The sequence below is a fragment of the Gopherus flavomarginatus genome, chromosome 1 (genome assembly GCF_025201925.1).
Source record: "Gopherus flavomarginatus isolate rGopFla2 chromosome 1, rGopFla2.mat.asm, whole genome shotgun sequence".
NCBI lineage: Eukaryota > Metazoa > Chordata > Testudines > Testudinidae > Gopherus > Gopherus flavomarginatus.
In genome coordinates this window covers 308,105,095-308,131,514 of record NC_066617.1, presented here as the reverse complement: position 1 = coordinate 308,131,514, position 26,420 = coordinate 308,105,095, and the positions used below count along the sequence as shown (strand labels likewise).

The window sequence follows — 26,420 nt, the reverse complement described above, 5'->3', positions numbered from 1 at the left end:
TGTGATATGTATGACTGTTTTGCAAGGTGCTATAAATATTGGCTCCACGTAATCTGATACTAGGGTAGGACTGGCAAACTAATGAAGGAAAGTAGATAGCAATGTAAAAGAACTGGAATTTCAGGTCTAGCTAAGTAATAGCAGTCTGCTGCAGAGTAAGATTGAGACTATTCATATTGCTCACAAATGACAGCAAATGAGAGGCAAACAAGAGGAATATTCCATAGGCTGCACTGTTGTGGTATCAGTCCCTAGGGTCTCAGCAAAGGTAAGATCATTTACATTTCTGAGACCTGCAGAGGTCTCTTGGGGAACTCTACGGTGGATGAAAGTGTGTCACAGGCCTACAAAATATCAAGATGTAAGTAGCATGGTTGGGAGTCAGGGACGAGGTTGGTGAAAAGGACAGGGTTTTGTTAATGTGGGAATTATACAACTTTTGCTCAAAATAGTTTATACCTATTTTTTTTAACTGGTGTAAATGAAAACAAAAGCTTGAATGCATGATACTGTATTTACAGTGGATCTGCGTACATAATGTTAATGTGAATGTACATTGCAGAATAAAATGCTTAACTCCTAAGAATAATTTATTTTGTTCAACAGCATGTACTTGGTAATCAGTTAGAATACATCAGCAAAACAATAAAAGGAGAAAAGAAATTGAGATAGCAGGAAGAAAAGGCCATTAAGATGCAAACCACTAAAATAAGTTTATTATTTTTTTTTACAGACCTGTCTTTCTTCATACATAGAATGGATGATTATTGAGCTTGGAGGTATGGAACCTAGGCTTAGTTCCAGTTTTAAATAATTATTCCCCCTTCTGTTAAGCTGTGGCTGTTCTAGAATTACTGAGGCCTGAGCAACAAAGATTGCTCTGAATGAGAACCTTTTGATTTGATCACTGGAGGTAGATTTCTATAGTTGCCTACAGGTGGTAAAATTTTTGTTTTACGAGTTTGTGTGCCTGGTAACTGTATGGGCCAGTTGGCAGTTTTACCAGAATTTGGTGATGACTGGCTACCAGTAACTTGTGGAGGTTTTTACCTGACCAGAATAACTAACACTGTCCTATCCCAGCTCCTGATTCTGATCTACGATTTACTCCCTTTTAAGTTTAAAATATAACACTCTATTCAGAAAGGATCACTGTTTTATGTATCTTGTTATTTTAGGAAACAAAATTTCCCCTTAACTCTATTTATCAGATGATACTTTTTACTAATGAGTTACTTATCTCAGGCTCCAGTTCTTCAAACCCCCCTGGCATACCTTTTGCCATTGAAGGCAGTGTGATTTGACATGGCTCCAACCATCTGCCTGCATGTTGCTTCTTGTAGTATGAGGGCCTGATTTCTTAACAGCATATCAGTATTTAATCTTCCTAGTTAAAACATATGCCATTAGATACCAAAACTATTTGCAAGTGCCTTTATTGTATTAAATAAATGAGAATGTATTTACTCCTTTTGTATTCCAAAAAATTAAAGCATTTGGTTTACATTAATTCTTAAACTAGTTCTGAGATTTTAACAACTCACGTTCAATAAATCAATTCTTGTCACTAGATTTTGTTTAGCCAGATTTTAAAAAGTCAATTAACTCTTAATATTAAGAACGCTTGCAATGTACTTTCTTTATTTGTGTTATGCTGACTGTATGCTCAACATTTTACTCACTATGGTACGATACACAAAGATAGTCTTTGTCTCAAAAGTTTACAGTATATAAAATAAGGTACACTGAATATTCTAGAGGAGGAAATAATTTAGTGGTATCTGTTTTCCTCTCTTTATATAATTATTACTAAAGACTTGCCTGCTCCGTCTTCTGCTGAGGCGAAGGATTTGAGTGCAAAACCTTGTGGCCTGCTGAACTGGAATATGTATTTTATCCTATGTAATTGGAAAAATTTTCATTCCAGATCAGACTCCATCTGTCTTGCCTTGGCAGTAGGCAATACCAACTGTTTCTGAGGAGAATGCAAGAGTCCCCAAGTGGGCAATTATTGAGGGGGGGGGGAATCCTGCCTATCTGTCTGAGAAGCTTGTTTGAAATTCATTCTCTGAGAGTTTGGCTTGTGTCATAAAGCATGATGGTTTATATCCATTCCAAACTTGTTTTCTTTTTAAAATCATATATACGATCACCCAATGAAATTAATAGGCAGCAGGTTTAAAACAAACAAAAGGAAGTACTTCTTCATATGACGCATAGTCAATCTGTGGAACTCGTTGTCAGGGGATGTTGTGAAGGCCAAAACTGTAACTTGGTTCAAAAAACAATTAGATAAGTTGATGAAGGATAGGTTCCTCAACAGCTATTAGCTAAGCTGGTCAAGGATGCAACCCCATTGTTGTCCCTAAGTCTTTGGTTGCCAAATGCTGGGATTGGAAAACAGGGGATGGATAACTTGATGATCGCCCTGTTCTGTTCATTTACTGGCATTGGCCACTGTTGGAAGACAGGATACTGGGCTAGATGGACCATTGATCTGACCCAGTATGGCTATTCTTAAGCTCCAGTTACCCATGTAGATGTCACTAATACTTTCCTAAGCTCTTGGTCTCTAATGTATCTGTGCCAATGAGTTCCACCAGTTCCTTATAGGCTGAATTATTATTTTTTTTTGGTCAGTTTTAAATTTGTTGACTTTCAATTAAAATCAATGTCTGTCCTTGTATTATAAGAAGGGTAAATAGGAGTGCCGTATTTTCCTTCTCCGTACCAGTTATATATAATAAAATGGAGGCAAGTTCCTGTGAAGCATAGTCTAAGAATAATGAAGATTCAGTGGTTATGAGGATGAGAGGAGAGACCAGGATAAACCCAGAGATATTCTGAGAGGGACTGAGAGTACCAGTCAGTGACCGCTGAAACAGAGAATCGTATGGAGAGGTCAGGAAAACTATTGGAGACAGCATAGTTGTGGGTTAAATTTTCAATAGTGCCTAAGGCCTGATATACAGAATTGGTACCATCATAATTATGTTCCTTAGTGTGATTTTTTTTTGTTTTGTTAATGAAATAATTTTACTGGTATCACTTATTCCCTGCCCCATATGGAATAAGCACTTTTATATTGGCATAAATGCGTTCACATTTGTGTGTGTGTGTGTATGGTTTAACTATATTGGTTTAATTAAAGTGGTGCACATTTCATGGATGGAAAGGACTTAGGAGCTCAAGTCCCATTTTCAGAAGTGACTTGGATACGTACGTCCCTAAGTCACTTCTGAGCTTTTGAAAATTTGCCCCTTCTATTTCATACTTCTAACTCAGAGATTTCAGACTAGGTCATCTGGCCCATAATTGCCAACTGAACAACTCTATCAAAAAGAATAGGAGTACTTGTGGCACTTTAGAGACTAACAAATTATTTAAGCATAAGCTTTCGTGGGCTACAACCCACTTCATCAGATGCAGGTGAAAAAAACGTTTGTAGTGCTAATCAAGATGGCCCATTCCAGACAGTTGACAAGAAGGTGTGAGGATACTTAACATGTGTATATATATCTTCTTACTATATGTTCCATTCTATGCATCGAATGAAGTGGGCTATAGCCCACGAAAGTTTATACTCAAATAAATGTGTTGGTCTCTATGGTGCCACAAGTACTCCTGTTCTTTTTGCGGATACAGACTAACACAGCTTCTACTCTGAAACTCTATCAAAGTACAGATAGAGTAAAGTACAGATCTGCAAAGTCAGATAACCATTTAACTTGTAAATCAACACTTATGTGTTGCATTGAGGTTACCTCAACCCCTTTACCCACCACCTCTCAGCCTTTTCAACAGATTGCAGCAAAAGGAAGTGAAGGAATTAAAGTCAGAAAAAGGTTATAACATAAACGAGGTTTAATTCCTTATTGTTAATACTCTGGAAGGGAATCCTGCCTAATATTAAATATTCAGATTAACAAAGACTGCCATTAATGGAAAGATACTCGTGGAAGGTTTGATTACCTGGTGCCAGCAGGAACTTTTTATGACCTGTGTCCATGCTGCCTGGAATCCTTTAGCGTATGTAGTTGTTAGCTGAATATTATGCCAAGGGATTCAGTCCATTTTTTTTATAGAGTTTTAAATAAAATGTTACATTTTTGATAAAACAGAATAACGTGACCGATTTCTGTCCTCCTCTCTGCACTAAAGTGAGCCTATAGACCCTGGCAACGCAGCCTGGTTTCAAACCAGGTTGTGGAACAGATACTATTGATGTCAGTGGTGTTCAAGCTTCTTTAGTTATGGACAAAGAAAAGGCCACTCAGGTTACAGCTGTTAGATCTGCTGCTATTGTAACTATTTATCCTGAAGTAATTCAGAAATCTTGTGAGGGTGAGCCTAGTTCCTCAAGTTGGTTCCCCTTTTCCTCACTGGTAGACACAGAATAGCTGAGGGCAATTGCTTGTTCTTCTTACATGTGAGTTTCTACAGTCTTCCATATTGTTAGCACCTGCTCCATGTGTACAGTGCCTAAAGACACTTGAAGTGATCATAAGGCATTTTGGTTGCTTTGTCTCTCAGCTCAGTGTTTCCTTTTCATCACACTCGGATATTACATTCTCACTACTTTTTCTGACTGAGATATAGTTCTGCATACAGTGAACTGAGTCTGGCTCAATCCTGGTAAGACAGAAGTGATGCCTATTGGTAGAAGGAAACATTGAAAAGGCCTGGAGAGTGGTGTCATTGCCATCTGTGCATTTGCCTGACTTCAGCCAGGATGGTTGTGGCTTCTTGTTTCCTAAATCCCAGGTGACAATGCCCTATAGTGTCTTTCCCCCCTCCTCACTCCAAGGAGGGGGTAAAGGCTGGGCAAGTGGCTATTAACTTTCGACAGTTATCCACAACTTTGTCACCTCCAGACTAGACAAAAATAATTTGCTCTACTTAAGGCTACCTTTGAAAACCACTTGGAAACTTTAGGTAATACATAATGCAGCTTTTCCTGTTCCAAGTGGGTTGAGCCATCTTTAGCACATAAAACCTGAACAGAGAGGTTATGCTGCCAGTCAGTGGGGTGGGATTTCATGTGGGAGGAAGTTGGAGGGCCTAGTAGGACTCTAGCAAAGGTGTGGAGTCCCAGGTTGCTCAGGTCTTCCTGCAAAGTCACCAGTGAAAATATATTTCTAGGGTGTAAGTTGGCTAAGCAAATCTTCTGAAAAGCTCATCAAGGAGTTTGAGTTATTGAGACACAGCAGAAGAGGATTTCCAGGGAGACTGAGAGAGTGTTTATTCATGTATAGTTCAATTTTAGATAAGAATTAGTAAGTGGTTATTCATTTTTCATTAGTTTATTGTATATAAAGTTCTGTTTTTACTTGCTACCCTGGTAAATTAGCCTGTAGTTTTGAATGTTAGAAATAAGTTTATTGGTATCCTGTTTTTCTCCCTTTTCTTGGGACTAATTGCATGCGGTTGGGCTTATAAAGTGGGAACTGCTGTGTGTGTTAATACAATTTTCATGCATTGTTAAGGTTGTAACTGATTCAGATACATCCTTGAGCTTTAGGAACCGCCTGTTTTCCACCCAGTATCACAAAAGAAACAACTGTGAAACATTTTTCCATGAATGGTAATGACAGGTCACGAAGCACTCAATGTTTATAACAGCAAAGAGGCGAAAGACCATTGAAATAAACACAAAAGCCTTGTCTACACTACAAACTTATGTGGACCTAAGCTACACTTACATACAACTGCCGCAGTTAATTCATTGCTCGTGCTTGTGTATACTTGGCTCCTTGCGTTGGCAGTGTGCATACTCACCAGGAGTGCTTAGAATCATAGAATCGCAGGGTTGGAAGGGACCTCAGTAGGTCATCTAGTCCAACCCCCTGCTCAAATCAGGACCAATTCCCAACTAAATCATCCATCAGCTTGTATTGATGCAGAGCACAGTGCACTGTGAGTAGTATCCCACTGTGCAACTCATCACTATCCATCACAGTGTCTCTTGGAAAGATTTTGCAATGCCTGATGGGACTGATGCGAGTCACACAGGAGTGACTGGGTGCATGGGGTCAACTTCCCATGATGCAGTGTTTTCCATCTCATAATTTCATCTGCATCCAATAATGTTCGTGTCTTCTTTTCAAAATCCTACAAACCCATGTGGCCCCCTCACTGTCGACCATCTCTAACAGAAGCATGGAACCTACACAGCTCTGTATTAATTGTTTGCTTTCAGAACTGCTCAGCACCAGCCAGCATATGTTGTGAATTAATAAAGATGACTTATGTTCAAAAAATAGAATTTTATTCTATGACATGAACCAGACAATTCATAAAAAATATGGAAAACTTAATCAAACTTAATAAATTAAGCGAACAGAACTTATGAAAGAGAAAGAACAGTCATATTCATTTCAGGTTACACATACATCAACCATGACTTTCATAGGTCAGTGTATGTGAAGCTGTGTTTGTCTTTAATGTTCCCTGGGGTGGAGTGGTAAGGGCAGTACACTGACCCCTGATGCCCCATGAAATGTTTGGGGGTGGGGGGGCGACTATAGGGAGGTCCTGATATTGAGTTTTCAATGGGCTCTAGGGGGAAGTGAGCATGGGATTGTTGAACCTACAGGTCCACCAGAGTCTGCATCAAGGGGTTTGCTGCCTGAGAAGTGCAAACATCTCCTACAGAACATCGCTCTCCTTTTCCTGCACCTTTCTCCTCTTCACTCTATCTTTCTCCAGTGTCTACAGTGGTGACCCTCTAGGCCCTGTGCTCATTCTCTGATGCAGCACTGGCTTGCAGAATCTCCTGGAACATGTTATCCTGAGTCCTCTTCTTCTTCTTCGAGTGATTGCTCATATCCATTCCAGTTAGGTGTGTGCGCCGCGCGTGCACATTCGTCGGAAAACTTTTACCCTAGCAACTCAGTGGGCCGGCAGGTCGCCCCCTAGAGTGGCGCCGTCATGGTGCTCGATATATACCCCTGCTGGCCCACCCGCTCCTCAGTTCCTTCTTACCGCCCGTGTCGGTCGTTGGAACAGTGGAGCGCGGCTTAGCTGACCTCCACTTCCCTAGTTACTCGAAGTTCTCGTATATAGTTATGTTATAATCCTTTTATATATATATTTGTATAGTTATACGTTTTTTCTTTGCTAACATAGTTAGTTTAGTAATAGTTAGCGGGGTTCAGGAAGTAGCCCCTTCCCTGCACCCATGCCGGAGCCCATGCACGGCTCACCGGGTTTTAAAATGGGCTCGGCATGCCAGAAGCCGATGCCGACGGGAGATCCACACGACTCCTGTTTGAAGTGCCTCAGGGAATCACACTTGACAGCTAAGTGCCCCATTTGCAAGGCTTTTAAGCCAAGAACAAGAAGGAGCTGGACTTTCACTTACCCCTCCACCTTTGGCACCGAGCGATGATCAAGCGGCTGGCAGAAGCGCCTCCTCGGCACCGGACCCCGCCGGCACTACCAAGGCCTTTCGGCACCGGCCGGCACCGAAGTCGACTCGGCACCGCTCCCTTCCTCCGGGGTCGAGAACGCCTACAATTCCCGCTGGTGCCTGACAGCTCCCCGGCACGCGCCGTGGTTGAGCCCCCTGCTCCTGCTGCTTCCGTGCCAATGGCACCGCAGCCAGAGAGCTCGTCTAAGTCGGATCGCCTGGCACCGACACCTGCTGAGGCACCGACGACCTCGGTACCGTCGATCCCGGTCCCACGAGGGCCGTCGAATCCGGTGCCTGACAGCTCCCCAGTATGCACTGTGGTTGAGCCTGCTGTTTCCTCCACGCCGGAGACATTACCAACGGCGAGGGATCTCATTGCCATGACAGAGTCGATGCTGCCTGACCCCGGCACCGCCGGTGCGGGTAATACAGTCTCTTCATATGACCATCCTCTGTCAGCACAGCAGAGTGGCACCATTCATGATCACGGTCCCGCAGACGCTCCAGGTCCTGTCGGCACGCCCGACACCACTTGCAGTCCCGGTGCTGTTTTCCTCATCGGTACTGGTCGCACTCGCCGCACTGGTTGGTATCCCGTTCGCCGACCCGCTACTATCGGCACCGTTCCGACTCCCGGCACCGAGACAGGTACCGTGATTCCCGTAGCCTCTCCCCGAGCCTCGAGATCTCGGTCGACCTCCCGGCACCGTTCTGGTTGCAGGTCTGGATCTCGTTCCAGGTACCGGTGCCGGTCCCCGGTGCTGAGTTGGGCAAGGTCAGATAGAGTCAGAGACTCTTCCCATGCCTTTTTTTAGTACCTCCATGGCCATCCAGACACGCATCCGTATCATCGCACATGCGCAGATCTTATGCTCAGGACCACGATTCTGATACGCCCCCCGACAACCTGAGGTGGAGGAGGTCCCAGAGGTAGAGGACCCGGTATGGTGCCCTCTAAGGGGTACGACTACTCGTCTGTCCGCTCTCCTCTCTGCTCACTAGTCTTTCAGTCTGTTAAGGAGAGGTATTGGGATGGCCAGCGGGCGCCAGCCCCGAAACTCAAGGAGGCTTGGCGAATGAACCTACTTGGCCGCCAGGTGTGCTCTGCAGAGGCCCTGCAGCTCTGGGTAGCAAAGCAACAAGCCTTGCTTAGCTGCTATAATTATAGCACCTGGGTGAAGGTAGTTTAGTTTATGGAGTTTCTCCCTCAAAACTCCCGCCAAGAGTTCGCTGCCGTCTTGGAGGACGGGGGAAAAAGGTATCCAGAGCGTCCCTCCAGGCCTCGTTGGACGCAGCAGACTCAGCAGCCAGGACTCTGGCTTTTGGTGTCGCCATGAGGTGCATCTCATGGCTTCAGGTTTCAAACCTCCGGCCGGAGCTGCAGTATGCCATTCAGGACTTACCCTTTGTTGGTAAAGGCCTCTTCGCGGCAAAGACAGCCCCAGGCTGCGAAGCCTGATGGACAACAGGGTCCTAATGCGCTCTCTCAGCATGCATATGTCAGCGACCAAACGCAGGCCTTTCTGTCCCCAGCTGCCATACTCTGTGCCTAGCCAGAAACAGGACTTTGGCAAAAGGCGAGGCCAAGGTGGTCGCAGACAAACGTCAGGACCCCTAAAGAGCCAAGGTCAAGGTCCCTCGCAATTACCACTGGGACCAAAGACAAACCTTCCAAGGTGCGCCTGAGGGCGGTGTGCCAGTCACAGGCCGGGATCCCAATTCCGCTTTCTCCTGGTGTGGCCCCAGTTAATTTCAGATCGCTGGGTCCTGCGCATGGTGGAGCATGGATACCACCTCTAATTTGTTCCAACCCTGTCCCCCCTTCAGGGACCCCTCTCACAAGCATTTCCTCGTACAAGAGGTGCAGACGCCGACGGACGAAAGGGGCAAGGGGTTTTACTCCCGTTATGCCCTAGTCCCCCACTCGAACGGAGGTCTCAGACCTTCCTAGTCCTGCGCGGTCTCAACCAGTTTAGGATAAGGTTGGAGTTCCGCATGGTATCCCTGGGAACCATTATCCCATCCTTGCCTCCTGGGGACTGCTATGCCGCCCTCGATATGAAGGACGTGTACTTTCACATCGCCATCTTCCCTCCGCACAGGAGATACCTCCGCTTTCTAGCCAACTGTCAGTACTTCTGGTTTACGGTCCTGCTGTTTGGCCTTTCTACAGCCCCACGGGTATTGTCCAAGTGTATGGCCATAGTCGCCGCCTACCTTCGCTGATGTCGGATATGGGTTTTCCATATCTGGACGATTCGCTTATCCAAGGAGACTCCAAGACACAAACCACTCAGCACGTGGTCATCGTCACGGTCTTATTCAGGCCTGATGATTACTATAGAGCAATCCACTCTGGTTCCCACGCAGAGGTTGGACTTCCTAGGGGCTATCCTGGTCTCCGATCTAGCCGGAGCCTGCTTACCACAGCCGCGGTTTTAGGCGATGGCAAAAATCATCCGAGGTCTGCAGACTTTCCCAACGACCTCGGCTCGCACTTGTCTCATCTCCTGGGTCCATGGCTGCCCGCAAGTTTGTAACCAAACACGCCAAGCTCCGCCTCCGTCCTCTCCAAGTCCGGCTCACCTCGCCGTACCGCCTGGACAGGGAACCAATGGTCATGGTAGTCACCGTTCCCTCGAGCACCTTAGACTCCCTAGAGTGGTGGCTAACTCCCTCCCTGGTGTGGGCAGGGATGCGGTTCCATCCACCCCAGCCCTCACTGCCCCTGACGACGGATGTGTCATCTCTCTGATCGAGTGCTCATGGTCACCTCCAAGCTTAAGGCCTTGGTCTTCTCGGGAGCTGGCATTCCACATCAATGCCCCAAAAATGAGAGTAGTCCGCCTGGCGTGCCAGGGGTTCCAGCGGCAGCTGCGAGGCCGTGGTATCTCGGTGTTTACAGCCAACGCAACGGCCATGTGCTTCATAAATAACCAGGGAGGGACATGGTCCTCCCCCCCTTTTGTCAGGAGGCCATCCATTTCTGGGACTTTTGCATGGCCCACTTGATGGAGCTGATGACATCCTTTCTCCCAGGCGTTCGGAACGCCTTGGCGCTTTGACTCAGCAGGTCTTTCCTGTCTTATGAGTGGTCACTCTGCCCCATGTGAGGCATTCTGCTGTCCAGAAGTGGAAATTTTTCCTCACATAGACCTGTTCGCTCACCGCGAGAGCAGAAAATGCCAGATGTTCTGCTCCTTCCAAGGTCTCTCCTAGGGATCGATCTTGGACGCATTCCTGATGCCGTGGAAAGGCCAACTCCTTTATGCCTTCCCACTGTTCCCACTGGTTCATTAGGTCCTACTCAAAACTCCGCAGGGGCAGAGCGCGCATCATCATGATCACTCCAGTGTGGTCCAGGCAGCACTGATATACCACGTTGCTCGGCCTGTCAATAACCAACCCAATTACCCTGCCACCCCACCCAGACCTCATCACTCAGGGCCACGACAGGCTTCGTCACCCGGACCTGCAGCCTCTTCGCCTCACGGTGTGGCTGCTGCGTAACTGAGCTGGGGTGGCAGGAAGCCTTCCACCTGGTCAACGTGCCTGGTCGAGTGGACGCGTTTCTTCTACAGGTGCAATACGCTCGATCTTGCTCCTACTGAGGTCTCGATTCCCTCTATTTGGCCTGCCTCTGGCCTTCAGCGGCAGGACCTGGCGGTATCATCGCTGAGGGTACACTTGGCAGCCATCTCTACCTTCCAGCCAGGCTAAGGTGGACGTTCCGTGTTCTCACACTCTATGGGTTTGAGGTCCCTCAAGGGCTTGGAGCGCTTGCACCCTCGGATGTGCCGCCCAGCCCCAACCTGGGACCTCAACCTAGTTTTAACTAACTTATGTCTCCCCCATTCGAGCCGTTCGCGACCGGCCCTCTGCTATACCTGTCTTGGACAACAACTTTCCTCATAGCTGTTACATCGGCCAGACGAGCCTCCGAGCTCAGAGCTCTTACGGTGGTTCCGCCAAAGACAAGGTGCAGTTATGACCACACCTGGCTTTCCTCCCTAAGGTGGTTTCGGCCTTTCATGTTACCCACAGCTCAACGCAATGGGCGCAACAATTGCACTCCCTGGACATCTGTAGAGTGCTCGCATTTATATTGCGCTGACAGAACCATTTTGTAAGGTGCCCCAGCTCTGTCACGGTAGCAGACCAAAGGGAAGGCTTGCTTGTTTTCCTCTCAGAGGATCTCATCTTGGGTGATGGCGTACATCCGCACTTGTTATGATTTGGCTCATATTTCCCCAAGCCACATCCATGCATTCTACCAGAGCTCAGGCTTCATCTGCCGCCTTGCTGGCTCGTGTTCCTACCCACGAGATCTGTTGCGCAGCTCCATTGGTCCTTGGTCCATACCTTTGCTTCGCAGTATGCCCTGGCTCAACAGTCAAGAGATGCTGTAGCCTCTGGCTCAGCAGTTTTCATTCTGCCACATTTCACTCCGACCCCACCGCCTACGTAAGGCTTGGGATTCACCTAACTGGAATGGATATGAGCAATCACTCGAAGAAGAAAAGACGGTTACTCACCTTTGTAACTGTTGTTCTTCGAGATGTGTTGCTCATATCCATTCCACACCCGCCCTCCTTCCCCACTGTCCGAGTAGCCGGCAAGAAGGAACTGAGGAGCGGGTGGGCCAGCAGGGGTATATATCGAGCACCATGACGGCGCCACTCTAGGGGGCGACCTGCCGGCCCACTGAGTTGCTAGGGTAAAAGTTTTCCGACGAATGTGCATGCGCGGCGCACACACCTAACTGGAATGGATATGAGCAACACATCTCGAAGAACAACAATTACAAAGGTGAGTAACCGTCTTTTTCTGCTTCATATTTGGCTCAGGCATTCCACATGTGTAGAGGGGGAAACCCTGTAGGCTGCAATGGCAGCAGCTGCAGATATAACACACAGAGGTACCATTGTCAGTGTATTCACGATGGAAATCGAAACTGAAGGTGCTAAGTGAATTTATTCCCTTTGCTCCACACAAGTTATAAGTACTACATTCTTTCTTTTTGCTTGGGATTGATTGAGTATAGCACCAGTCACAGCACCAGCTATGGTGAGTGTAGCACTCCCAGGGTTGAGGAAATGAGGAAGAAGTAGCTCAGTTTCATGTTTCTAGTTGTAGAACTGAATACCGGCACCGTTTTCTACAGGTGGTGGTGATTTTAGCTGATATTTTACTCCTGAGGGTAACAGAGACATTGAGAGCACAACTTGTACTGGCATCCCAATGCTGCCCCAGGTCTGTATGCTGCTAGCCTCTGTACTGAAGTGGAGCCTGCTGACGTTATAGCTGAATGGTCTGGGAAACTGTCCTACTGTGACAGAAGAAATAAGGCAGCCCTCCCCAGAAACCTTCAGCAGAGGATTGCAGACTACCTCTTTGAAAGTTTTATCGAGATCTCTGTTGAGGATTAACAGGACATCCTGGTACACATATATAAAATGATTCCCATGGCTTCCACTGTCTAACCCTGGAGGACACTAAAAAAGCAGATGGCAACTTTCTCTCTCTTGGTTGTTCTACTACAGTGGTTCTCAAACTTTTGTCCTGGTGACCCCTTTCACATAGCAAGCTTCTGAGTGCAACTCCCCCCCATATAAATTAAAATCACTTTTTTATATATTTAACACCATTATAAAGCTGGAGGCAAAGTAGGATTTGGGTTGGAGGCTGATAGCTCCTGACCCCCATGTAATAGCCTCATGACCCCCTGAGGGGTCCCGACCCCCAGTTTGAAAACCCCTGTTCTACTACCTCTACTAGCACAAGTCAAGATGAGTAAATCAACATATGTATCCTGCTACTTTGGGGTGACATCCCTGTAATTTCAAAATAAACTGCATACTTACTGGAGGTTCCTTCCCCTGCATTGGGCTCTCCTGTGCTCAACTTGCAGTACTGGCTGGACTGAGGTGGAGTCAAAAACAGATCTTGGCTTGTTGCACAGCTGGATCCCATGGTTGCCTGTTTCCCATACTCCTCCTCACTGATTACCGTAGGGTCCTGTGACTTGATCTCCTTGGTAGTATCCATGATGCTATTGAGCTTGGTGATAGGGTCTACACTGAGGATGACACACAGCTCTTTGTAAAAGTGGCAGATCTGTGACTGTGGATCAATTGTTGGCCTCCTTGGCATTCTTGTGCTTCCTGCAACTCCTTTGCTTTCATGTGGCACTGCTGCTGGTCCCTGTCATAGCACTTCTGCATCGCCCAAGCAACCTGCTTGAAGAGATGTCCATGTTTCTACATCTGGTTCAGAGCTGAGCCTGTGTAGCATCTTCTCCCCACAGGCCCAGGAGATCCAATGTCTCCTGTGTGCTCTAGGCAGGAGCGCATCTGGAGAGCATAGTTGGCATGGTCAGCTGAGTAGTTGCACTCAACAACGTACTGGAGAGCTGCTAGGTTTGCTCACCAAGCTGGGCAATCAGGAAAAACAATTTAAAAAATTTGCAGGGCTTTAAAGGGGAGGAGGGCTTCTAGTCTGTGTGACCTGGGCAGCAGAGTTCACAGTGGTGAACAGAGAGCTCAGTGTAGTGTGTTGTGGCACAGCTTCTGGAGGCCAGTAATGGTCGATCTAGGTTACGCAGTGTCTACACTCACTGTGTCAACCGAACTACATTGACCATGACTCTAGGCCACTTGGGGAGGTGGTGTTATTAAGTTGCTGCTGCGAGGCACTTATATTGGCAGGAGCCACATTTAAGTGAGACACAAGAACAGTTAAGTCGGTGTAAGCTGCCTTGTGTTGACCTAACTTTGTAGCGAGGACCAGGCTAAAGTTTCATGGACGTCAGTGGATTTCGGATTAGGCGCATAGTGTTTTGGTTATGTGACTGTGGGCTTGGCTACATTGGAGAGTTGCAGCGCTGGTGATGGCTTTACAGCGCTGCAACTCACTCACCATCCACACTTGCAAGGCACATACAGCGCTGTATCTCCCTGGCTACAGCACTGGTTGTACTCCACCTTGACCTGGGGAATAATGACTATAGCGGTGCTGATGCAGTGCTGCTCTGCCACTGTGGCCACCAAAAGCGCTGTTATTGGCCTCCAGAGGTATTCGGAGGTATCCCAGAATGCCTGTTCAGCCACTCTGCTCATCAGTTCGAACTCTACTGCTCTGTCCTCAGGTGACCAACCGTCAGACCCGCCCTTTAAATGCCCCGGGAATTTTAAAAATCCCCTTCCTGTTTGCTCAGCCAGGTGTGGAGTGCAATCAGTGAATCTTTCCAGGTGACCATGCCTCCACGTGGCAAACGATCCCCAGCATGGAGCAAAGGCGAGTTGCTGGACCTCATCAGTGTTTGAGGGGAGGAAGTTGTGCAGTCCCAGCTGCGCTCCAGCCGTAGGAATTACGATACCTTTGGGCAGGTATCAAAGGCCATGCTGGAAAGGGGCCATGACCGGGATGTGCTGCAGTGAAGGAGCTGTGGAGTGCCTACTGCAAAGCCCGCAAGGGAAACCACCGCTCTGGCGCTGCCCCCATTACCTGTAATTTTTATGAAGAGCTGGACGCAATACTTGGGGGTGACCCCACCTCCACTCCGAGGACCACCATGGACACTTCAGAGCAGGGGGAGGGAGGAGGAGGAGGAGGAGGAAAGCGAGAGTGAGGGTACTGGGGTGGGGGGAGACACCCCGAAGTCCCAGGAGGCATGCAGCCAGGAGCTCTTCTCAAGCCAGGAGGAAGGTAGCCAGTCGCAGCAGCCGGTACTTGGTGGAGGACAAACAGAGGAGCGGGTTCCTGGTAAGTGGCTTTTATTTTCAGGATGGAAATTTTTCGGGAGAGGAGGGAGAGTTAGGGCTGCATGCATGCATGCCTTGATGCGGAGCAGCGCATTGATGTGGTCTATCACTTCGCAGTAATCGGCTTCAATAATCTTTTCAAAAGTTTCAGCCAGGGAGTGGGCAATGCGCTTGCACAAGTTTATTGGGAGAGCCACTGTGGTCCTTGTCTCAGTCAGGCTAACGTAGCCACGCCACTGTGCCGCGAGGGGTGGGGGGTACCATTGCAAGACACAGGCAAGCTGCATAGGGGCCAGGGCAGAATCTGCATTGCAGTAGAAGACTTCCCGTGCTTCCCAGGAGACCCGCTGCAGCTAGATATCTTCCAGGATAACCTCCTGTGGAAAATGTTGGGATAGTGTTCAGTGTGGGGCCCCCTGCAGCTGTTTGTTTTCCCCAACACACACAGACCCCAGTACAGCCCTGAACCAGTCCCCCTTACTCACCATTTTGGGGCTCCCGTGGGTTATGTGCGCTCTCTTTGGTATGGGAAAGTTATGCTATTGTGAAGACTGTTACTGTGGGGAAATAACACTGGTATAAACAATGCTGCCTCTGTTAAGTGTTGCATTTTGGCTTTACAGATGCAACCTTGAGATCTCGGCTGTCCGTGTTATCACAGGCTGCAAAACCTCTGGAAGAAGCTGCGAAAAAGCAAAGAAGACATGCTGCAAAAAGTTATGCAGCAATCTCTCACAGAGAATCAAAAAGTGCAGGACCGGAGGGAAAGGGAAAGCAGGATCCACCAGAAAAACGCAGTGCCGAGGAAGAAAAGCACGAAGCAGCTTGATAAGGATCCTGGAGCGCCAAGCGGACTCTATCCAGGTGCTCATAACCATGCAGGTGGAACGCTACCGTGCCCGCCTCCCCCCAACGCCTCCCTTGTCCCAAAGCTCTTTCCCTTGTGCCCTCATGTCAGCTCAAAACCCCCTTCCCCAGCATCCAGGTTCTTACCACCACCAGCTGCCTCCAACACCTGTACGTTCACCAACCAGCCCTGAGAACTACGACCCTTACCCTCTGCACTCAACCCCCCTCACCATGCAGTATAGCCATCCTGAAGTGCAGCAGTCATTGCACAGCACTCCAGACAGGACATATTCAAGCCTGTGACTGTACAGTTCCCCACCCCACCCCCTTGCCCTTTTAGGTTCCCAAAAAGTTGTGTGTCTGTCAATAAAGTAATTTTCTTTTCAATAAATGAATTCTTGGCTTTGAAAAGAGTCTTTATTATTGCAGAAAGTCAAAGATACCTTATCCCAGGAAAGAAACAGGTACTGCAAATCAGCTTAGGAAATGCAGATTCCTACTAACATTGTAACCACTGCACTTCACTCAACGTGCAAGGCACCAAACATTAATGTTGGTTTTCAGCCTCAAATTCCTCCCTCGAGGCATCCCTAATCCTTGCAGCCCTGTGCTGAGCCTCTCTAGTAGCCCTGCTCTCTGGCTGTGCAAATTCAGCCTTCAGGCTTTGAACCTCAGAGGTCCATGCGTGATTGAATCTTTCACTCTTCCCTTCACAAATATTATGGAGGGTACAGCACTCGGATATAACCGCGGGGATGCTGCTTTCCCCCAAATCCAGCTTCCCATACAGAGATAGCCAGTGCCCCTTTAAACGGCCAAAAGCACACTCCACAGTCATTCGGCACTGGCTCAGCCTGTAGTTGAACCATTCCTTGCTGCTGTCAAGGCTCCCTGTGTACGGTATCATGAGCCACAGCATTAACAGGTAAGCGGGCCTCCAAGGATCACAATGGGCATTTCGACGTCCCCATCTGTGATCTTCTGGTCTGGGAAAAGAGTCCCGGCCTGCATCTTCCTGAACAGGCCAGTATTCCGAAAGATGCGTGCATCATGCACCTTTCCGGGCCAGCCTGCGTTAATGTCAATGAAATGCCCACAAGCACCTGGAGAACCATAGAGAAATACCCCTTCCGATTAACGTACTCGGATGTTAGGTGGAGTGGTGCCAGAATAGGAATGTGTGTCCCATCCATCGCCCCTCCACATGTTAGGGAAACCCATTTGTGCAAAGCCAGCCACAATGTCCTACACGTTCCTCAGAGTCATGGTTCTTCTTAGCAGGATGTGATTAATGGCCCTGCAAACTTGCATCAACATGATTCCAATGGTCGACTTTCCCTCTCCAAACTGGTTCCTGGCCGATTGGTAGCTGTCTGGAGTTGCCAGCTTCCAGATTGCAAGAGCCACCCGCTTCTCCACCAGCAGGACAGCTCTCAATCTCGTGTCCTTGCGCCACAGGGTGGGGGCGAGCTCCTCACACAGTCCCATGAAAGTGGCTTTTCTCATCCAAAAGTTCCGCAGCCACTGCTCGTCATCTCAGACTTCCATGATGATGTGATCCCACCACTCAGTGCTTGTTTCCTGAGCCGAAAAGCGGCGTTCCACAGTGCTGAGCATGTCTGTGAATGCCACAAGCAATTTCGTGTCGTACGCATTATGCAACTCGCTATCATCATCAGACTCCTCATTGTCACTTTGGATCTTAAGGAATAGTTCAACTGCCAAACGTGATGTGTTGGCGAGACTCGTCAACATATTCCTCAGCAGTTCAGGTTCCATTTCCCACAGACCGAAATGGAACACAGAATCGCGCTGCACAGAAACCGCTGAAGGATGCAAGATGATGCCAAACGTTGAGGGAAACACAGGGATTGCTGAGATGTGAAGCTATGCATCATAGGGCGTTGGGACAGGAAGCAGAATGACCCACATCATCCACCCCCTTCCGACAACCCACAGAGCCAGAATGGGAAGAGGTGCTCTGTGGGATAGCTGCCCATAATGCACCACTCCCAACACTGCTGCAAATGTGGCCACACTGCTGCGCTGGTAGCTGTCAGTGTGGCCACACTGCAGCGCTTTCCCTACACAGCTGTACGAAGACAGCTTTAACTCCCAGCGCTGCACACCTGCAAGTGTAGCCAAACTCTATTTCTTCTAAGACAGGCGTTCGTTCCCAAGCTTGGTTCACGGCTTGTTCAAGGTAAGCCCCTGGTGGGCCGTGAGATGCTTTGTTTACCTGAGAGTCCGCAGGTCTGGCCGCTCGCACTTCCCAGTGGCCGCTTCCTGCAGCTCCCATTGGCCAGGAACAGCGAACTGTGGCCACTGGGAGGTGCGAGCGGCCAGACCTGCAGACGCTCAGGTAAACAAAGCGTCTTGCGGCCCATCAGGGGCTTACCCTGAACAAGCCGCGAACCAAGTTTGGGAACCCCTGCTCTAATATGAACAAAAACGAATCAGTTTGTTTGATATCTACATTCTATTTCACATTTTATAACAATCATAAAACTATGTACCATTGTAGTCTGATGTAATATCTAAAAACCTATTTCAAACGTATATTAAAGCTTGGTTCCTATATGTGTAACTTCATGTCCCACTAATGTCGGTGGTTCTCTGATCAGTTGTAAGAGTCCCCCTCCATTAATCCCTTTGGAGCATCAGGGCATAATTCGATAAACATCTTACTACTGTTGCAGCCATAAGTCTATAATTCATATCAAATGCATAACAATGTAGACTGTGACATTATATAATGTCTAGTTATATAATCCAGCTGTCGATGTACATGTTTACCAAATGTCCCTGTGTAGCGCTCCGTTGAGGTTGAGGAAAATCAAGATTATTTTTAACTTCTTTCCAAAGTATAGCTACAGGTCCATATTCTGGATTGATGCCGGAAAAAGTTTTATTTAAATATTTCTGAGAGATAGAAGCATAATTATACATCTGTAAAGATGTTTCTGTCTTTTACTCTTCTTATGCCATCTTGACAGAGGCTACACAGATTCTATTTCAAACTTAATCTCTTTATTAAGCACTTTCAGGCTTGAGAAACTCAGTAATGACAAGTCTTGGTCAGGTCTTGCTTTTAAGATTAAACTCTCAGCTTCCTAAAAAAAGTTGTGTAGTAGAAACACTGATAGAACATTTTAAATGATGTCATATTACAAAACGTAATTTTGCCGCAGCTAATTTATTTCATTAGTTCAAGTGTATTTAATAGTTTGCTGCTACAGCATATGCTTTTGAGTATTGGGTCTATGCTGTTTGCCTGTGTAATATGAAATCTACCATAAAAAATGTGTTTATAGCTAATGAAAAATTTGGGGAGTAAAGCTATTTGTTTTTAAAACTATTTTTTTCTTGTTTTTAAAAACACGCAGCATATTTATGTTCAGTCTCTTTAGAAACATATATTTCTTTCTTTGTTCTTGAGAGTGTAGATTATGTTGAGGCTCTGGAAGACAGATGCCCATAATAGGGAGAGAAAGTCCTTTCCTAGGTACAAGCACCTGATCCTTCCAAGTAAGAAAAAGAATAAATATGATTCTTTAATGTGTGTGTAATGTTGATGTATCCATGTTCTACATTTTTTTTTAAGAGCACTCTGCTTTATGCCTTACCACAATCTTTGTGAGGCCTAAATACAGGTAACCATTTGTGATTTAATAAAGATTTTAAAAACTAAAAGATGAACTCTGATAAATGTATTTTTAATGGTCAAGTAAAAACTAAAGTAAAAGTTGAAACTTATAAGAACCTAGTTATCCATCAATGGTCACAAGTAATTGCTCTTCATGTTATGGGAAATTATGCTGTAGCATCAATGGAAGAATAAATCTCCTGTGCTAGCTTTCTAGTGCAGCGGTTCTCAAACTTGTTTGATCAGGCTGCCTTTATTTGTGTGTGTCTGTAGTCATTTATGTGCTCTCCCTTCTCCCCCAAATACATATACCGCTATGCACCTCTGAAGGCAGAGCGGAGAGAAGTGACTGCCAACTAGGCGCCCAGCTCTGAAGGCAACGCAGTGCCAGCAGCAGCACAGAAGTAAGGGGGGCAATGTGAGAAGTTATATTTGTCATCACTTTTTGCAGTAGACTTAGTGCCACATTGCCCCCCTTACTTCTGCTCTGCTCCTGCCACCCTGGGGCTGACAGCCAGAACCCTGCCACTCCGGAGCTAACAGCCAGAGTCCTACTGTCTCTGAGTGAGGGACGGGGGAAGGAATGCCCAAGCGCAGGTGGCGGGGCTCCGGCCGTCCCCTTTTCCCCCACCTCCTATGTGTGCACAGCGCTTCTGCACGAGGCCCAGCCATCTGGGACTAATGGTCAGAGCTCTTACACACACACACCCACCTTGCGCCTCCCTTGTCACATTCCTGATTCTCCCTCATGAGGCCCACCCCATAATTTGAGAACTGCTGGTCTAGTGGATAAGCAGGGAACCTGGAATCAGATTATACTCCTGACTCTGCCTCCAGTTCTCTTTGTGACCTTGAGTGACTTACTTAACAACTCTGCCCTTCCATGTCCTCATTTGTAAAAATGGAGACAGTAGTATTTGCCGTACAGTACTGTGCAGCTTTAAATGTTTGCAGAATGCTTTATCCTTGGATAAAAGGAAGTTTCAGAAGTGCAAAGTATTGTTAAAGTACTGAAGTATCTTTAGCACTCCACAGAGCAGGATGTGTCTGAGTTTATTAATTTACTCTAATTTAGAACTGCTGCTGCTAATATATCTACTTTTTTTCATTGATAGAAAAATTCAAGTCTGTAGGCCTTGCACACTAACTCATAGTGTCTGGACTGTGAAGCTTGGAAATTGGTATTGCTGTTCCTTGGTTAGAGAAAGTGCAAACAAAATATTTCATTTTAATGAAAAAGTATTAATTTATCTATGGGGAAGGTTTAAACTACTATATGTGCTCGTTCATTAGCCCGTTCATTTATAAGCCAACCCCCCATAATGGTTAGGTAAGAATAGCAAAAACTGTATGACCCTTTCATAAGCCGACCGTATATTTCAGGAGTTGGTAAACTTTGGCTCTCGGCCCGTCAGAGTAAGCCGCTGGCGAGTCAGGACATTTTGTTTACTTGGAGCATCCACAGGCACGGAGCCCCTCAGCTGCCAGTATCCGCGGTTTGCCATTCCTGCAGCTGCCATTGGCTGGGAATGGCAAACCACGGACACTGGGAGCTGAGGGGCTGTGTTTCTGCAGACGCTCCAAGTAAACAAAATGTCCCGATCCACCAGCAGCTTACCCTGACGGACCAGGAACCAAAGTTTGCCGACCCCTGCTATATTTTAAAAGCTGGCATCACAAGAAACACTCAAAAGTTTTTTGCTAGAATTATTTTAATGTAATCTAACCAAAAAACTGTTATAATAATAATTGAAAAAATATGTATTCACCTTCAAAATTATAGTCAATATTTAAAATCAGTAAATGGATATTTAAAACAAGGAACTTTGAAGGATTTTAAGACTTTTTAAAGTCTCATATTGTTCTAAGTCTGAATCAGTCTCTGATTCGCCAAACGGTTCATTAAACTCTGCTTCAGTCAGAGCTGAACCTGCATTGTCATCGTGGATGTCGGCAGTGTCGTCTTCAGAGTCAGAATTCTTCTCATCATCAGCCTCTGTTGTGTCATCAAATATGGCATCATCTTCTGACCCGTCGAGTGCATTGCTGATACAGCTTTTCCTAAATGGTTTTTCTGCCATTTCCGAGGGAATGGACACCCACACGTCCTTGATCCACTGGGTGACCAGATTGATTTAGGGCTTCACAAGATTCCCACCTTTTGTCAACTTCGCCATGCCTGCGCACATCCATTCAAACCACATTTTGTGTATCTTGTCTTTAAAGGATTTGTTCAGGCAGGCATAAGCGCTTGTAGAACTGAAGTTAAGACCCCAGGTATTACAGCCGAAATAGTCTTGTGTGCCCTGAACATGTCCCAAACGAGCATAGCAGGTTTCTTGAAAAGTGCTCCTGGTCTCTTATTCCACGCTTTTTCCAGCCATTCAATAGCCCCACTTTCATCTATCCATCCCTTTTCGTGTGTACATACGATGACACTAGCAGGAAATTTCATGTTTCTAGGCAAGGTTTTTCTTTTAAAAATAACAGGAGGGAGCTTTGATCCATTTGCCATACATGATAAAACCACTGTAAAATGGATTTTTTCATGGCCAGTGGTTTTAATTAAAACTGTTTTTTCATCATCACCAGTTATTGTTCTGTTGTTCGGGAGATCGAATATCATTGGTGTTTTGTCCATATTTCCTATTTGTGACAGTTCAAATGCATATTCCTTTCGATATTTTATGATAAACCTTTGGAAAGATTCAATTTTTTTCTTCTAGATCTCTAGGCAGCTTTTGCGCTATCTTTGTTCACTGACAAAGACAGAGACCATGATGGTTCATGAAACGAGTACCCCAGCCAGCTGATGTGACAAGCATTGACTGCTTTACTGACTTGTGTTTGTCGTCTTTCGACATTTGTAGAGCATGCAGATGAATTCCAGTTCTAGTGACAATGTACCCATTTTGTCGACATTCAACAACCCAATTATTGAGATCTTTCTCTAGCTCAGGAAATGAAGCGCACCTCGGACATTTTTTCTTGCTTCTTGGCATGTCTTTTAGTGTGTTTATTTTTTCGCCATTCTCTTACTTGCTTCTTGTTGATACAGAATTAATGAGCAGCGGTGCAATTATTGTTTACTTCTGCATATTCAACAACTTTAAGTTTGAATGCTGCATAAGATCTTTTTCTTTTGAGTTCACTGTTCATTTTAAATAGTAGTATGAAAATAGATTATGATTATTGTAGTTATAGATTTTGTAGGACTTTATATAGGAATGTCACCTGCTTTATCACTGTCAAATTATTATTAGTCTTTGTTTATTTCAGAGCAGATTGGCATATCTGTAGGGATAACAGGCTATTTCAATTTTATTAGAGGTTCCATCGATTCTGCACATTATATTTTCATATTGGCTTGAGATTTATGAGGTCCATTTCAAGCCAATCTAATCCACTAAACAAAACCTTTGCAACTTTAAAAGGCTGCAGTATTGATATCAATAAATGGGCCGGCAAACTTTGGCTACCAGCCTGTCAGGGTAGGCCGCTGGCAGGACGTTTTGTTTACCTGAAGTGTCTGCAGGCATGGAGCCCCTCAGCTCCTTGTAGCCATGGTTCGCCGCTCCCATTGACTGGGAATGGCGAACCGCAGCCACAGGGAGCTCGGGCTCCATGCCTGCAGACACTCCAGGTAAACAAAACAACAATGTATTAAATATTCAATTCAATGATTCCATAGATTTTAAAATCATCAAACTTTTGTGTAGACCATTTATAAGCCGACCCCTGCTCTTTGATGAGTCAGTTTTTTACCAAAAATATTCAGCTTATGAATAAGTATATATGGTACTTTACTTTTGCCGCTGTATCCTTCATTTTGAATATCAGCAAACAGGCTGCTAGGTGGCTGATGTGAAATGAGATTAGTGAGCATATGACTGACACTATTGGCACTTGCATTTTCTCGAAAGAGAGGCCAAGAAATAAATGGTAAAAGAGATTAGAAGTGTCCCTCAAGATTAAAGATTAGAAACATTGAGAGGCAACCTAGAGTTGTTGCACTGCTGCAACCTGTATGTGTATTCTGAGGATACATGGAGAACATCGCGAATACTATAGGCGCTTTACAAAATAAATTTGTTCAATTTTTCAATCTTAAAATAATATTTTTAAAAATATATTCATGCATGTGGCTTCCATTAAGAAAACTTGGATGAGTATATGCCCTTTATTTAGAGCTGTGATTATTCTCATGGGGAATTTAAGTTAGAAGTTGGGGTGGTTCTCATGTTTGTACAATCTTGAGTTTTCTGATTTTGGAAGAGGAAGATTGAGTGCTTTATACTATCCTCTTTGTTAACATGTAATTGTAATTGTAATTCATTCATTAGGGAATACTATAACAGACACTGTGTCCCCTGAGAAAGGAAGACCCAGCTGTTAGATTTCCTGAAGTTATAGCACATGACATCGCCTCCCTAATTAGGTTTCTTGATACTAGGGAAATAGAGAGGCAGTTTCATTCTCCCTGTCTTGTTCCACTGTAAAAACAAACCAAAGAATCTGTATCCCCTCCCTTTAACAAGGTCAGTTTTGTATATAAACATAGTTGTTAATAATCAGAAATGGCTAAATCCTGTTCCCTTTAAAGTCATTTAGAAATTTTGCCTTTGACTTTAATGACCACAGGATCTGGCTGGCTCAAAATGCATATTTCACAGTTTATTGCTATATTTCTAATATATAACTTGTGTCTTAGGACAATGGTTCTCAACCTTTCCAGACTTCTGTACCCCTTTCAGGAGTGTGATTTGTCTTATGTACCCCAAGTTTCACCTCACTTAAAAACTCTCTGGCTGCCCAGCCACCAGCAGTAGTGCAGAAGTAAGAATGGCAATACCATACTGTGCCACCCTTATGTCTGCACTGCTGCTGGTGGCAGCCACTGCCTTCAGAGCTGGGCATCTGGAAAGTGGTAGCTGCTAGCTGTGGCGTTCATGGTGTTTGCGACACGGGAGGACTATTTTTTTAATCCTGCCCCTGTCCCACCTTGCAATACCCACTCCACCAGCTCCCACGTTGTTTGTTGAATTTTTATCCTCCTTCCTCTGTTACTGCAGCAGTACATGGGGAATCCCTGTCCTGCTTCAAGGTTCTAGAGCCTGTTGTACAACTAGGCAAATAAGATGAGTTGGCATACACCTTGGAAGATTTCTGCGTCCCTTCGAGGAGTAAATGTACTGTGATAGAAAACTGTTTTAGGAGATCTGAATTTAATGCAGTGGATGGAACCATAGGCTGATATTTTCAAAAATAGGTGCTTAAAGTTAGGGTCCTAAATCCATATTTAGGCACTAAATATGAACTTAGGCATCTAGCTTTAGGCACCTATTTCTTGAAAATCTTGGCCTATATTTTAAAAAAGTTTCTCAGCTTTTTCTTATCAATTTTCTTAATATATGAGTCATATAAATAAGATCACATTTTATGTCCTGTTTGAAAAAATGTGATATAGCTTACCACTTTGAGCCCATTTCAGTTGCCTTTATCTTTTATTGCTGCTGAATAAATTAGAATGTGGGAGTTGTAAGCACATATCCCTCCAATGAAGCTGTTTACATTCCTAAGTTGCATTTCTGTTTTTTGCTATTGTAGCGTGCAGTTCTTTGCATGTTCTAATTTGCCATGACGTGGTCAGTGCTGTTTCCTTCCTGTTGCTTGCAAGCCTGTGCTAGAGATAAGGATACATTTACAGTACATTTTAAAAAGAGAGGCTGTTTAGTGTGAGAACTCCAGGGCTTTCTGGATTTTAGAAGGATTAGTTTAAAAAGTGTATGTATTTGTTTTATCTAGTCTGTGCTTTAGGAGTTAACCAAGATAAAGTGAATCATCCATTTAACTGGCAAAATAACAACTTTTCAAAATTGGGCCAGCAAATGAGGAGGAGAAAACAATAGTACCTGTTATATCTGATAACTTTATTAGATTGCTCTGGGATTTTATATTTTGCCTTGAATTTTCTCTTAGATACTTGATTAACAAGTATGGGAGCTGCATGCTGTGTATCAAGTGAAAAATAAAATGTCAATAACTATTGTATTTAAATGATCTTGTTTTTGTTTTTACTTGTCAGTATGCTACTTTTATTTTAATCTGATAGACTTTGAAACTCATGTCCCACTTGGTGAAACAAACTGAAAGGTTTATGAAGCACACTAAATTAAACATGTTCTTATCTGTAAAAATAAGATCTCTAAAGATACGGGAGTGTCTGACTTTATATTATGTAGATGTGGATCTCATTATCACTCTGAACAAACCTTTATGGCTGTGCTGTATAGTTAAGGCAACTACTTATTCACTGTAATATTTTTGTTTTTCAGGGGTGAAAGGTTATCAAACTGAGGACAACATTTCAGGAAAGGTTTCCCCGGCTTTGTTTATCTTTGAGCAGGGAAGAACCCAGGAAGATTGGCTGTCCAGGAATTATTGGCCCAGACACCTGATTCTTTTCATAATTGTGTTTTCCTGCCTGACTGGATCTTGGAAACAGTCTCCATTCCTTTACATTTGAGAGCATTTTTTTCTTCTGTGGCACTGAGTCCTGGGAATGCTTTATTATGGCAGCTGTTGTACAACAGAATGAGCTCGTGTTTGAATTTGCCAGCAACGTCATGGAGGATGACCAACAGGTATGAGATAAAAAAAAGAAGCTATATTAGTTTGTCAGTGATGTGCGTATTCTAAAAATATCAGAAAACATGTCACCCTCTTTTTATTTTCTTTTTTAAACTAA

General features: G+C 45.2%; 1 protein-coding gene across 3 annotated transcripts in view; it reads left to right on the top strand.

The window, feature by feature from the left end:
* Positions 1-26,420, top strand: part of ELF1 (E74 like ETS transcription factor 1) — a 116,822-nt gene that overhangs the window by 26,588 nt on the left and 63,814 nt on the right. Inside the window, exons 2-3 of one of the 3 annotated variants that reach the window (XM_050948714.1) lie at positions 734-779; positions 26,008-26,316. In XM_050948714.1, coding sequence (XP_050804671.1) covers positions 26,245-26,316 — 72 coding nt within the window. In that variant the 5' untranslated portion in view covers positions 734-779; positions 26,008-26,244. Of the gene's footprint in view, positions 1-733; positions 780-25,390; positions 25,457-26,007; positions 26,317-26,420 lie in introns of those variants that run through there. The other 2 variants (XM_050948734.1, XM_050948725.1) reach the window with 2 other exon arrangements.